The sequence below is a fragment of the Mustela putorius genome, unplaced genomic scaffold, assembly GCF_011764305.1.
Source record: "Mustela putorius furo isolate JIRA1106 unplaced genomic scaffold, ASM1176430v1.1 tig00000151_pilon_pilon_pilon, whole genome shotgun sequence".
Lineage (NCBI taxonomy): Eukaryota > Metazoa > Chordata > Mammalia > Carnivora > Mustelidae > Mustela > Mustela putorius.
In genome coordinates, this window is record NW_025421296.1 from 15,349,459 (window position 1) to 15,363,534 (window position 14,076).

Below are 14,076 nucleotides of genomic sequence, written 5' to 3' on the forward strand. Positions count from 1 at the left end.
GAGGAGAACCCTCCTACACTGTTGGTGGGAATGCAAGCAGGTGCAACCTCTCTGGAAAACCGTGTGGAGGTTCCTCAAAAAACTGAAAATAGAGCTACCCTATTGCCCAGTGATTGCACTACTGGGTATATATCCTAAAGATACAAACATGGTGCTCCAAAGGGGCATGTGCACCCGAATGTTTATAGCAGCAATGTCCACAATAGCCAAACTATGGAAAGAGCCTAGATGTCCATCAACAGATGAATGGATAAAGAAGAAGTTGTTTATATACACAATGGAATACTATGCAACCATCAAAAGAAATGAAATCTTGCCATTTGCAATGATGTGGATGGAACTAGAGGGTACTATGCTTAGTGAAATAAGTCAAGCGGAGAAAGACAACTATCATATGATCTCCCTGATATGAAGAAGTGGAGATGCAATGTGGGGGGCTTGGGGGGTTGAAAAAGAAAAAGAAAAGTGAAAGAAGGTGGCATTGGGAGGGAGACAAACCATAAAAGACTCAATCTCAAAAAGTTGACTGAGGGCACCTGGGTGGCTCAGTGGTTGGGCCGCTGCCTTCGGCTCAGGTCATGATCTCAGGGTCCTGGGATCGAGTCCCGCATCGGGCTCTCTGCTCAGCAGGGAGCCTGCTTCCTCCTCTCTCTCTCTCTGCCTGCCTCTCTGCCTACTTGTGATATCTCTCTGTCAAATAAATAAATAAAATCTTTAAAAAAAAAAGTTGACTGATTGTTGCTGTGGGGAGGGGGGACGGGAGAGGGGGGTGGGGATATGGACATTGGGGAGAGTATGTGTTATGATGATTGCTGTGAAATTAGAAAACCTGGCAATTCACAGACCTGTACCCCTGTGGGAAAAATACATTATATGTTTATTAAAAATAAATAAATTTAATTAAAAATTAGCAATTGTGGAGAGATAATGAGTACAGTTTGGAAAAAGTTGTATTTAATAAGCTTGTTTGGACTAAGATGGTTGGTTTATGAGCACAAAGCTAAGTTATATAGTCAATGGCTGTGAATGAAGTCATTTAGAACCAAGGGGGTGTGTTGAGTGAGAAGAAAGGAGACCCAAGGGTGGAATTTCCTTATAATTCAGAAGAAAGAAAAGCTGTAAATTGTACTGTAACAAATACCCAGTATGACACAGAAACTCAGAGGAGAAAGAATCCCAAGAGCTAAGAATTATATTCAGAAGGAAAGAGTGATTTAATGGATCAAAGGTACAAACAGGTACATTCAATGAAGACTGATTTTTTTTTAAGATTCTAAATTTAAGGACCCAAAGAACAATTCTCATGAAATCAAAGGAAATAAGCTTCAGTGCAAAGGGGCAGGGAGGCAGATATGCAGAAACTATTTTTTCCAGGACATTTCTTTGTGAAGACAAACAGCAAAGATGGAGTAGGGGTATGGGAAAATAAGGGGAAAAGCCTATTATTCTGAGATGTTTTCTGAAGGGAAGAAGGCAGAAAGATGCGAGTGAGTAAAGGTGGTTCAAGGTTTCTCAGATGGCAAGATGGGATGGGATTTGTAAAATTCAGTGAAACAGTTTGCCTTAAAGAGAAGGTAAGAGGCATTTCTTCACTTCAGATGAGAAAGGGCATTTAGGAATGGTTGTATAGGGAAGTACCTCTATGAAAGAGGAGTGTAGGAAGTCAAGGGATTAATAGTCTGAGGGTTTGGTTTGGGCTTGCTTTTGTTTTTTGTTTTTTTGGTTTTTGTTTGTTTGTTTGTTTGTTTGTTTTTTTCCTCTGGTGTAGGAAATGCTGACATTTTGTGGGAGAAGAGTGTGATGAGAGATTTTTTTAAAAAATTGTTGTTAAGTAGGATTTGAAGCGACAAAGACAATTTGTCTGTGATAAACCAGGACACACGATCACTCCAGATATTTTTGAAGGACAGGCATGAAGAATACAGTGCCAGTGTGTTGAACAGAGAGACAATGGGGCAAAGGAGTTGAGAGTTTGGGAAGGAAGGTGGTAGAGGTGATGAAACTTTGGATCCTAACTGAAAAGGGGAGAATGACACTAGACAGGGGTCATCAACAGGAGGGAAGAAGAAAGTTTCTAGGAATCTAGATAGCATCAAAATGAGGAGATGATGGAGCAGGAGAGAGAGGATTTTTTTCTGTAGGATGTAGTATTAGATATTTTCAACGACTAAAAGTGATGGCATGTAAGTGGTGGTAATGAGTAGTTATTAAGACAGGAGGTGAACAAGGTTAGAGATAGAGAACATCAGATAATGAAGGCTATGACATGAAGTGTTCAAGATCCTTCAGGTGAATGACGAAGGTCACTGCCTAGAGTCACTAGTCCTCATGAGATGTCCACTATGCATTGTCAGGAATCTATAAGCCTTAGTTTTAGCAAATCCAAATACAAGGTAAGATTTGAATATAACAAAATACAGTTCTCACTTCAAGAGCAGAACATTTTCAACTTTGTAATAAATTTTTGATGTTACTATATGTTTTAAAGATTGTTCTTTTTCTTTTCCATCTGTTCTCAACTCCATCCTATTTGCCACTAATGTGGGTTTGGTGTGTATTATTCCCTTACATGTACACATAGTTGATTTATTTTAAAGTTTTTATTTTGAAATAATTGTAGATTCACATTTAGTTGTAAGCAATAGCACAAAGGGATCCAGACTCATTACCAACCTGAAGACTCCACCTAGTAAAACCCTGGGAACTACTGTTCTCTATTTCTATAATTCCATTATCTCAAGAATGTTATATAAATAGAATTATATAGTATGTAAACTTTGGGGACTGTGTTTTTCATTCACCATAATTATTTGGAGATTCATCCAGATTTTATGTGTTATCAATTCTTTTGATTATCAAATCATTAGTCAGTTATTCTTTTTACTGCTGAGTAGTATGCCACATAGACCACAGCTTGTTTAATCATTCATTTATTGAAGGACATCTGGGTTTTAATTTTTGGTTAGTACTAGTAAAGGTGCTATAAACATTCATGTATAGGCTTTTGTGTGAAGAGTAGGTTTGGCTTTTCTCTGGGATAAATGCCCAAAAGTGCAATTGCTGGATTGAATGGTAGTGTCATCTTTAAATTGTTACGGAAATTCCTAAATTCTTTTCCAGAGTGGTTCTGCCATTTCACATTTCCCACCAGTGATACATGAGAGATCCAGTTTCCCTGCCTCCTTGTGATTTGTGTTGTCACTATTTTTTATTCTAGCCATTCTGACAGTTGTGTAGTGACACCTTATAGTGGTTTTAATTTGCATTTCCTTCATGACTAGTGATGTTGAGCATCTTTTCACAGGCCTATTTATCTTCTGTATATCCTTTTCAGTGCAATGTCTTGTCTTCTGTTCATTTTCTATTTGAATTGTTTGGTTTTTTATTGTTGAATTCCAGGGGTTCTATGTATATTCTAGACACTAATCCTATGTTGTCTATGTGGTTTATAAGTATCTTCTCTTAATCTGAAACTTGTCATTGCATCCTCTCCACATGGTCTTCACAACACAAAAATTTTTGAATATGATGGAATCCAGTTTATCATTTTTTTCTTTGGATTATATTTTCAATACAAAAGCTAAGAATTCTTTGCTTGGTCCTATGTTCCAAAGATTTTCTCCTATTTTTTTTTAAGTTTTATAGTTTTACATTTTATACTTAACTTTGTTTGTTGTCCATTTTGAGTAATTTTTGTATGAAATGTGAGACTTAGTTTGTGCCTCATTTTTTCTTTTTTCTTTTTTTTTTGCCTGTGGGTACCCAATAGACCAACACCATTTGTTGAAAAGGCCTCCATTGAATTGCTTTGCACCTTTGTCAGAATCAGTTGGGCATATTTGTATGATTAGATTATCGTGTTTTTTGTTATATTGATGTAGTTCTCTATGCCAATATCACATGGTGTTAATTACTATAGTTAACTAATCAGCTTTAAGATCTAGTAGGTTGTTTCTTCTCACTTTATTCTTCTTTTTGAAAATTGTTTAGCTATTTCAGTTCCTTTGCATGTCCATATAAATTTTAGAATGATCTTGTTTATATCACACACCAAAAAAATCTTTCTGGAATTTTGATGAGAATTAAACCTGGTATCAATTCTTGGAGAAATGACATCTTTACTATCTTGAGGCTTCCAATTCATAGATATGATGTGCCTCTTCATTTATTTATATCACCTTTGATTTCTTATATCAACAGTTTGTACTTTACAGCATACACATACCATGCATGTTTTGTTATATTTAATACATAAATATTTTAATATTTTTGAAAAATTGTCAGAGGTATTCTTTTTTAAAGTTTTGTGTTTGTATGTTCATTGCTTGAATATATAATACCATTTTTTTTTTTTTACATTTATCTTGTATCCTATAATCTTGCTAAGCTCTCTTTGAAGTGTTTGGTAGATTTCTAGAATTATCTGAATAGACACTGATGTCATCTACAAATGGGAACAGTTTTATTTCTTCTTTGCTGATTCATATTTCTTCTATGTCCTTTTCCTGCCATATGATACTGGCTAGAACTTCCAGCAGTATGTTAAATCAGAGTTCTGAAAGTAGACATCCTGGCCTTGTTCCATACCTAAGGGGAAAAACAGGAAAACAATTACTCTTTCACCATTAAGTAAATGATTATTGTAGGTTTTTGTCTATGTTCATTTTCTTTTACAATTAAATTAAATTTAATTTAAATTCATCTAATTAGCATAGTGTATTATTAGTTTTTGAGGTAGAGTTGAATGACTCATCAGTTGTATATAACACTCAGTGCTCATTACATCAAATGCCCTCTTTAATGCCCATCACCCCGTTACCCATCCCTCTACCTCTCTCCTCCAGCAAACCTCAGTTGTTTACTATAATTAAGAGTCTCTTACACTTTGTCTCCTTCTCTGATTTCATCTTGTTTTATTATTCCCTTCCTTCCCATATGATCCTCTGTTATGTTCCTTAAATTCCACATATAATTGAAATCATTTGAAAAATGTCTTTCTCTATTTGACTTATTTTACTTAGCGTAATACCCTCTAGTTCAATCCACATCATTGCAAATGGCAAAATTTCATTTTTTGGTGGCTGAGTAGTATTTCATTGTGTGTACACACACACACACACACACACACACACACACACACACATACTCCATATCTTCTTAATCCATTCATCTGTTTATGGACATCTGGGCTTTTTCCATAGTTTGGCTACTGCAGACATTGCTACTATAAACATTGCAGTGCAGGTGCCCCTTTAAATTAGTACATTTGTATCTTTGTTATAAATACCTAGTAGTGCAATTGCTGGGTCATAGGGTAGGTCTACTTTCAACTTTTTCAGGAACCTCCATACTGTTTTCCGGAGTGGCCATATAAGCGTGCATTCCCACCAGCAGTGTAAGAAGGTTCCCCCTTCTCTGCATCCTCTCCAACATGTGTTGTTTGTGGATTTGCTAATTTTAGCCATTCTGACTAGTGGAGGTTATCTCTTATTGTGGTTTTGATATGTATTTCCCTGATGCTGAGTGATATGGAGCATTTTTTCATGTGTTTATTGACTATTTGTATGTCTTCTTTGGAGAAATATCTGTTCATGTCTTTTGTCCATTTCTTGACTGGGTTATTTGTTCTTTGGGTGTTGAGTTTGATGAGTTCTTTACAGATTTTGAATACTAGCCCTTTAACTGATAAGACAGATATCTTTTCCCATTCTGTAGGTCATATTTTGGTTTTGTCAACTGTTTCCTTTGCTGTGTAAAAGATTTATCTTCATGAGGTTCCAATAGTTCATTTTTTGCTTTTGTTTCCTTTGCCTTTGAAGACGTGTATAGCAAAAAGTTGTTGGGGCCAAAGTGACAGAGGTTGCTTCCTGTGTTCTTCTCAAGGATTTTGATGGATTTCTATCTCACATTTAGGTTTTTCATCCATTTTGAGTTTATTTTGTATACGGTGTAAAGAAATGGTCCAGTTTCATCCTTCTGCAATATTGGCTGTCCAATATTCCCAACATGATTTGTTGAAAAGGCTTTTTTCCATGGATAGTCTTCTCTGCTTTGTAGACCATGTTGCTGAGGGTCCATTTATGGGTTCTCTATTCTGTTCCATTGATCTGTGTCTGTTTTTGGTTTATATACTTGGCTGTTTACATGTTTGGGGCATAAATATTTACAATTGTTAGAACTTGTTGGATGGACAATTTGATTATACTTTCTTGATAATTACAGCTTTGTAATAGAGCTTGAAGTCCAGAATTGTGATACCTTTAATTTTGGTTCTTTTCAACATTCCTTTGGTTATTCAGCATCTTTTCTGCTCCATTAAAAATTTTAGGATTATTTGTTCCAGTTCTGTGAAAAATGTTGATGGTATTTTGACAGGCACTGCATTGAATGTATAGATTGCTCTGGGTGGCATAGACATTTATTTTTTAATTTTTTATTTAATTTATTTTTTTCTCACCATAGCACATACCCTCCCCAATATTTATCATCCAACCACCCCATCACTCCCTTCTTCCTCCCTTCCAACAACCCTCAGTTTTTTTTTCCTGAGATTGAGAGTCTCTTTTGGTTTGTCTCCCTCTCTGGTTTCATATTGTTTCGTTTCTCCCTCCCTTCCCCTATGATCCTCTGTCTCGTTTTTCAAATTCCTCAATCAGTGAGATTATATGATAATTGTCTTTCTTATTTTGTTTAGCATAATATACTCTAGCTCCACCCACATTATTGTAAATGGCAAGATTTCAGTTTTTTATGGCTGCATTATATATATATATATATATATGAACTTCTTCTTTATCCATTCATCTGTTGATGGACATCTAGGCTCTTTCCATAGTTTGGCTATTGTGGACATTGCTGCTATAAACACTCAGGTGCACGTGCCCCTTTGGATCATTACATTTGTATCTTTAGGATAAATATCCAATAGTGCAATTGCTGGGTCATAGGGTAGCTCTATTTTTTACTTTATTTTTTAAAGATTTTATTTGTTTATTAGACAGAGAGAACAAGAGAGCCCAAGCAGGCAGAGAAGCAGAGGGAGAGGGAGAAGCAGTCTCCCCAGTGAACAAGGAGCCCAATGAAGGGCTTGATCCCAGGACCTTGGGATCATGACCTGAGCCAAAGGCAGTTGCTTAACCAACTGCCCCACCCAGATGCCTCTATTTTCAACTTTTTGAGGAACATTCATACTGTTTTCCAGAGTGGCTGCACGAGCTTGCAGTCCAAGTTGGGTCTGTCCAGGATTTCTATTTCTTCCTGTTTCAGCTTTGGTAGTTTATAAGTCTCTGGTAATGCATCCATTTCTTCCAGATTGCTTAATTGGTTGGCACATTGTTGTTCATAATATGTTTTCATAAATGTTTGTATTGCTTTGTTGTTGGTTGTGATCACTCCTCTTTCATTCATGATTTTATTTATTTGGGTCCTTCCTCTTTTTCTTTTTGCTAAATCTGGCCAGGGTTCTATCAATCTTATTAATTCTTTCAAAGAACCAGCTCCTAGTTTTGTTGAACTGTTCCACTGTTCCTTTGATTTCTATTTCATTGATTTCTGCTCTAATCTTTATTAATTCTCGTCTCCTGCAGTGTTTGGCTTTATTTGCTGTTCTTTCTCCAGCTCTTTTAGGTGTAAGGTTAGGTTGTGTTTTGAGACTTTTATTTCTTGATTAAGACTTATATTGCTATACACTTCCCTCATAGAACTGCCTTTGCTGTATCCCAAAGGTTTGGAACAGTTGTATTTTCATTTTCATTTGTTTCCATGAACTCTTTTTTAGTTCTTCTTTAATTTCCTGGTTGATCCATTCATTCTTTAACTTCCATGTATTTGTGTTCCTTCCAAATTTCCTCTTGTGATTCATTTCAAATTTCAAAGCACTGTGGTCTGAAACTGTGCATGGAATAATCCCAATCTTTGGTACTGGTTGAGATCTGATTTGTGACCCAGTATGTGTATTCTGGAGAATATTCATGTGCACTCAAGAAGAATATGTATTCTGTTGCTAGAATAGAATGTTCTAAATATATCTGTGAAGTCCATTTTGTCCAGTGTGTCATTCAAAGCCCTTGTTTCCTTGTTGATTTTTTGCTTAGATGATCTGCCCATTGCTGTGAGTAGAGTATTAAAGTCCCCTACTATTATTATATTATTATCAATGTGTTTCTTTAATTTAAATTATTAATTGGTTTATATACTTGGTTGCTCACATGTTAGGGGCATGAATATTTACAATTGTTAGATCTTCTTGTTGGATAGACCCTTTAATTTCTTGATTAAGACTTATATTGCTATACACTTCCCTCATAGAACTGCCTTTGCTGTATCCCAAAGGTTTGGAACAGTTGTGTTGGTATAATGTCCTTCCTTGTCTCTTTGTACAGTCTTTGGTTTAATATCTCAATTTGTCTGGGGGTGCCTTGGTGGCTCAGTCAGTTAAGCATCTGCCTGTAGCTCAGGTCATGCTCCAAGGTTGTGGGGTTGAGTCTCACATCAGGCTCCCTGTTCAGTAGGGGGTCAACATCTCCTTCTACTCTTCCCCCCTGCTCATGATCTCTCTCTCCATCTCTCTCAATTTCTCTCTCAAATAAATAAATATAATATTAAAAAAATAAAATCTAATTTGATATAAGGATCACTACCCATCTTTCTTTTGACATCCATCATCATGCTAAAATGTTTTCTCCCCCCTCACTTTCAATATGGTGGTGTCTTTGGGTCTAAAATGAGTCTCTTACAGACAGCATATCAATGAGTATTATTTTTTTTATCCAATCAGAAATCCTGTGTCTTTTGATTATAGGATTTAGCCCATTTATATTCAGAGTAACTACTGAAAGGTATGAATTTAGTGACATTGTATTACCTATAAAGTGTCTGTTTCTGTATATTATCTCTGTTCCTTTCTGGTCTATGTTACTTTTGGGCTCTCTCTTTATTTAAAAGATCTTCTTCAATATTTCTTGCAGAATTGTTTAGTGATCACAAATTCTTTGGTTTCTGTTTTTAGTGGAAGCTCTTTACCTCTCCTTCTATTCTGAATGACAGCCTTGATGGATAAAGTATTCTTGGCTATGTATTTTTCTTTTTTAGCACCCTGTATAGATCATGTCAGGCCTTTCTGGCCTGCCAGGTCTGTGTGGATAAGTCTGCTACCTGCCTTATATTTGTACCCTTGTAGGTCAAGGAGGTCTTGTCCCTGAGATGCTTTCAGGATTTTCTCTTTGTTTCTGAAATTTGTAAGCTTCACTATTACATGTCAAGGTGTTGACTTATTTTTTATTTTGAGGGAGGTTCTCTGTGCTTCCTGGATTTGAATGCCTGTTTCCCCAGATTAGAGAATGTAACCTGTTCCCCATACTAGAGAAGTTCTCACTTTTAATTTTCTCAAATATATCTCAGGCCCTCTCTTTCTTTCCTCTTCATCTGGGACCCCATTTATTCTAATACTGTTTCACTTTATGGAATCAATTTTCTCTCAAATTCTTGCTTCATGATCCAGTATTTGTTTATTTCTCTTTTTCTCAGTTTCTTTATTCTCCATCATTTTGTCTTCTATATTACTTACTCTCTCTTCAGCCTCATTTATCCTTGCAGTTAGAGCCTTCATTTTTTTATTTCATCTCATTAGTAGACTTTTTGATTTTGACTTGATTAGATTTTAGTTCTTTTATTTCTCCAGAAAAGGATTCTATAGTGTTTTCTATTCTTTTTTTAAGCCTAGCTAGTATTTTAATATCACTGTTCTGAATTCTAATTTTGACCCTTTACTTATATTCATATTGTTTACATCCCTGGCAGTTAGTACTGCCTCTTGTTCTCTTTATAGGGGGGAGTTTTTCTGTCTTTTCATTCTGTTCATAGAATAATAGATGAACAAGACAGTAAAAACAAAAATAACAACAGAGACCCTAGAAAAATACACCTTAAACAAATCAAAATAGGTCAGATATCAAAAAAAGAGAGAGAATAAAATAAACAGATGAACAGAACAGAACAGAACAATAAACTAGGAAAACATTAGATCCCAAAATTGTAAAGAAAGAAAAAAAATATATATATATACCAAAATAAAATTGGCTGCAATGAAAGGAAGCTAAAAATGAAAAAAACAATCTATCTATATATAATGTAAATTAAAAATGAAAATTAAAAAAATCTTTAAAAAAGGGTGATAAATTAGTTGAAAAGAAAAAAAAATTAAAACTGAAAGGCTAAAGAATCATGAGAAAAAAACATGAATTCTGTATACTATTTTCCCCAGCTCTGCAGTTTTGCAGTTTTGTATGATTAAAACACTTGGTGTTAGCTGGATGTTCCTGCTGTTTTTCTAGAGGGAGGGGCGCTGTTGCTCTGAATCTCAGGTGTCTACCTGGGTGAAACTGCACTTCCCTTGCCAGGGGTCTGGGCTCAGTATTAGCGGCTCTAGATTCCTCTGTGTGGCTTTTGTTCCCTGAAGTCTTTCAGCACCACTTTGGGGGATTGAAATGAAAATGAAATTGGCAGTGCCCCTATATCCATCCCCAAAGCTGAAAGTTCATGCTCCCCACTCTTCAGTGAGCCTTCATAGAAAAGGAGTCAATCACTCTTGTTTCCCTAGTTTCCATCCACATTCTGTGTTCATCTAGCTGTTCATGGAGTGTTTTATCTCAGGCACAAGGTTCTGTTTTGAGTTTCCAAACTTTACAGAAGAGGGAGGGGGTGTCTTGCCATAGTTCTGCCTCTTACTTGGCCTGTGATGGAGAGCAGTCACCAAACTGTACAGTGATTCATGGTTTATGGCAACACCAAACAGTAAGCCCACTCCCGAACTCCCTGTTTGCAGCTGCCTTCCCTTCTCCAATGCTTGGGAACACTGCTGCACTCAGGCACCTCCCTTCTTTCTGTGACCTTGGAGTTCCTGAGACCACACTGTCCCACCAGTGATTGCATCCTGCTTTATTACCTGAGCACATTTCAGGCATAGATGTCCCCCACCAAAGCAGACTTCTAAAAGTTCCAATTTTGCACTCTGCGGCTGGTATTACTTTCTGGTACCTGGCTCCCTACCCCAGGGTTTACCTTCTAATATATCACCTTGGATTCACTTCTCTATACCTCCTACCTCACAAAAAGTGGTCATTTTTTATTTGTGGAATTGCAGCTATTCTTTTCTTAGATATTTTGTTGAGTTCACAGGATTTCAGAATGATTTGGTGGCTATCTAGCTGAATTTCAGGAACCAGACAGATCTAGGGTCCCCTACTCCTCCACCATCTTCCCACCTATGTTCATTTTTGTAATGAAGTTATGTAAGCTCTCTTTTACTATTTTTTCTGAGAGTTTTCAATCATATATGTTTAAAATTTAGTCAAATATTTTTTGCACTAATGGAAATTATGAGAATTTTCTTCTTTATTTGTTTGTATAATAGATTCCACTGAGTGATTTTCAAATACAGAACCAGTCTTGCATCCCTGCCATAAACTCTTTTGGACACGGTGTACAAACATTTTTATATTGGTGAATTCTATTTGTCAATACTTTATGGATGATTTTTGTGTCTATATTAATGAGAGATACTGGTCTATAAGGTTTTTATTTTTCTCCTTTTTTGTTTTGGTACTATCGTTATCTGGTTTTGATATTAAGGTAAGCCTCCTAAAAAGTCAGGAAACATGTCCTCCTCTTAGTTTCTAGAAGAGATTATATGTAGAATAGAATCTTCTGGTAGAAAGATTTTAATTCCCAAAAATTTATGTTTGGGATTTAAAAAATATTATTAATTTAATTTCCTTAATAGTTATAGGGTTATTCCAATGATCTATTTCATATTAGTTATGTCACAATAATTTATTTTTTGAGGAAATAAAGTAAGATTGAATCTCTTTATTTCAGACAGCAATAAACTTCTGTTGTTACCATTTATCTTTTTTTCAGACCCATGAAAAGATATTGAAAAAGAGTACTAAAAATCCTTATACCCACTATTCAGCTGAAGAAAGAAATATTACAAATATTTAAGGTTAAAGGTTAGGGTTAAAGTATTATGATTAAAGGTTTTGTATAGTTCTCTTCCTTGTTTCCTGTTCTTATCTTTATCCTAATAATCATTACCCTGGCTTTGATATTTATTACTCACTCTGATGTCCAAGTAATTGCTTTTTAAAACACTAGTGTGGCTAACCAATATCATATCTAGATTTATACCGTTTGACTTAGATAGCATGTGTTGACAAAAATAGTATTGACATGATGTCATTTTGATTTGTTTCCACAGCTCTCCCAGTGTTTACACAACTACCTCAGGATACAAGTGTAGAGGTTGGCAACAATATAAACATTTCATGTCATGCTCAAGGAGAACCACAACCCATAATTACCTGGAACAAGGTAAGATCTCAACTAAAAATACAGTAATAGTAAAAACACTGACAAGTGTATTGACCCAATGAAAAGAGGTAATGATTCTCACATGGATTTATTATTGTGACTTTTGTTAGAAAATAATAATTTTTACACTGAAACAAGTTTATTTCATGCTTCCTTTTTGTTCATTTTTTAAGTAACTACATCTGATTTTGGCTCAGGGCTTTCATAAATTTATCCTTTTTCATTTGCTTGATGATAAAAGCTTCATAAACATAACTAAATTCTTCTAAGGAAAAATTGCTTTTGTCTTACATAAATTTAAAAGTTTTAGTGGCTAGTAGGAAACAATTTTGAATTAATAACTCAGAAGTGGATTAAAAGTAGGGCATTAGCTTTAACAAGAATGAAAACTTATTTTCAAAACAAAGTAACATGAAAAGTCAATCTGTAGGTTCAAAACTTAAGTGACTTTAAGGAAATAATAGCTTTTTATTTATCTATTTTATTTCTTTGGTTCTTTGAGCTATATTCTTTCAACACAATTGCTTCTTTCACTTTAAGTTTTTTTTTTTAAATCAAATTGCAATGATTGGTCTCAGAGTCTGATGTTCTTAAAAAATAAATGAAATGGATTACATCAGAGTGCAGAGTGCTAACCAGAAATGGCATACATCAGAATGACAGTTTTTATAGAAAATTTGGAAAAAGTAAAGTTTTCACTATGAAAACTTGCAAAGCTACTTTCCAAAAATACTTGATTTATTTTTGTTGTTGCCATACACCAACAAGGCCTTAGTTTTGGTGGCTCATTTCTCTTGTGCTATAGCTGAGCATCATGGGAGTTCTTTATAAAAAAGTAAATTTAGTGGTCTCAAAGTTGAACTTTTAGGCTCAGGTACTCTCAAGTAGTCTGAATAGTTTGTATAATTTCTTTTGAGTGTAATATAATTCAAATATATCTTACTAAAAAACAGGCAGTGTGAAAAATATACATTTTGGTCAGTCTCTAGAGCCTTATTTGACATACTAAATGCTGTATCATATAATTGTATCAGGAAAATAGCTCAGCCTAATTCCTAAAAGGTTGCTTTTAGTTCCAAATGAATTAATTGAGGGCTAACTATATGACAGACATTTTGTGTATGCTAGCACATTTAATCTTTATAATAATCCTCTTCTATTCACAAGGCTAAAATGGTGTGAATTAGGCTACTCCCAAAATAAGCAGATAAGGAATTTATTGGAAAGCTAGTTGATAGCTCAGAGATCCTAAGCAAAACCTATAGAACTCTAGGGTTAGCCTAACAGTTCTGGTGGTATATAAGGAGAGCAGGTAGGAAGGGAGGGCTTTTGCAAAGAAGCTTGTGCACCTGATCACTTCTTAGTCTTCTGTATGTCTGGTTTTTTTCCCTCTGCCCTCCACCTGTTAGGTCCTGTTAGTCCATCTCATCTCCTTCCCTGGACATCCATCACTTTGGACTTATTTTCTAGTAATGGCAAGAGACAACTGTGAGAATCTGAAGACCTATGAAACATTTTTTTTTTTTCCACTCTGAACCTTTCTGATTACATTCTGGCTTACTAGTCATCATTGGGGTATGAGTTCTTTTGAAATAGCAGCCCATCTTCAGTTTCCTGTGAGTCTCTTGGGAAGGCAAAGGAGAAAAGCATCTCTACCCCTACTCCATTCCAACACAGTCCTGGAAAGCCAATTTCTTTTCCTTTTAA

The 14,076-nt window shown here is 35.4% G+C and overlaps 1 protein-coding gene across 2 annotated transcripts in view; it reads left to right on the forward strand.

The window, feature by feature from the left end:
- Positions 1–14,076, forward strand: part of PXDNL (peroxidasin like) — a 522,967-nt gene that overhangs the window by 378,009 nt on the left and 130,882 nt on the right. For both annotated transcript variants that reach the window (XM_045075802.1, XM_013048441.2), the window contains one exon: positions 12,257–12,369. In XM_045075802.1, the coding sequence (XP_044931737.1) occupies positions 12,257–12,369 (113 nt within the window). The remainder of the gene's footprint in view (positions 1–12,256; positions 12,370–14,076) is intronic.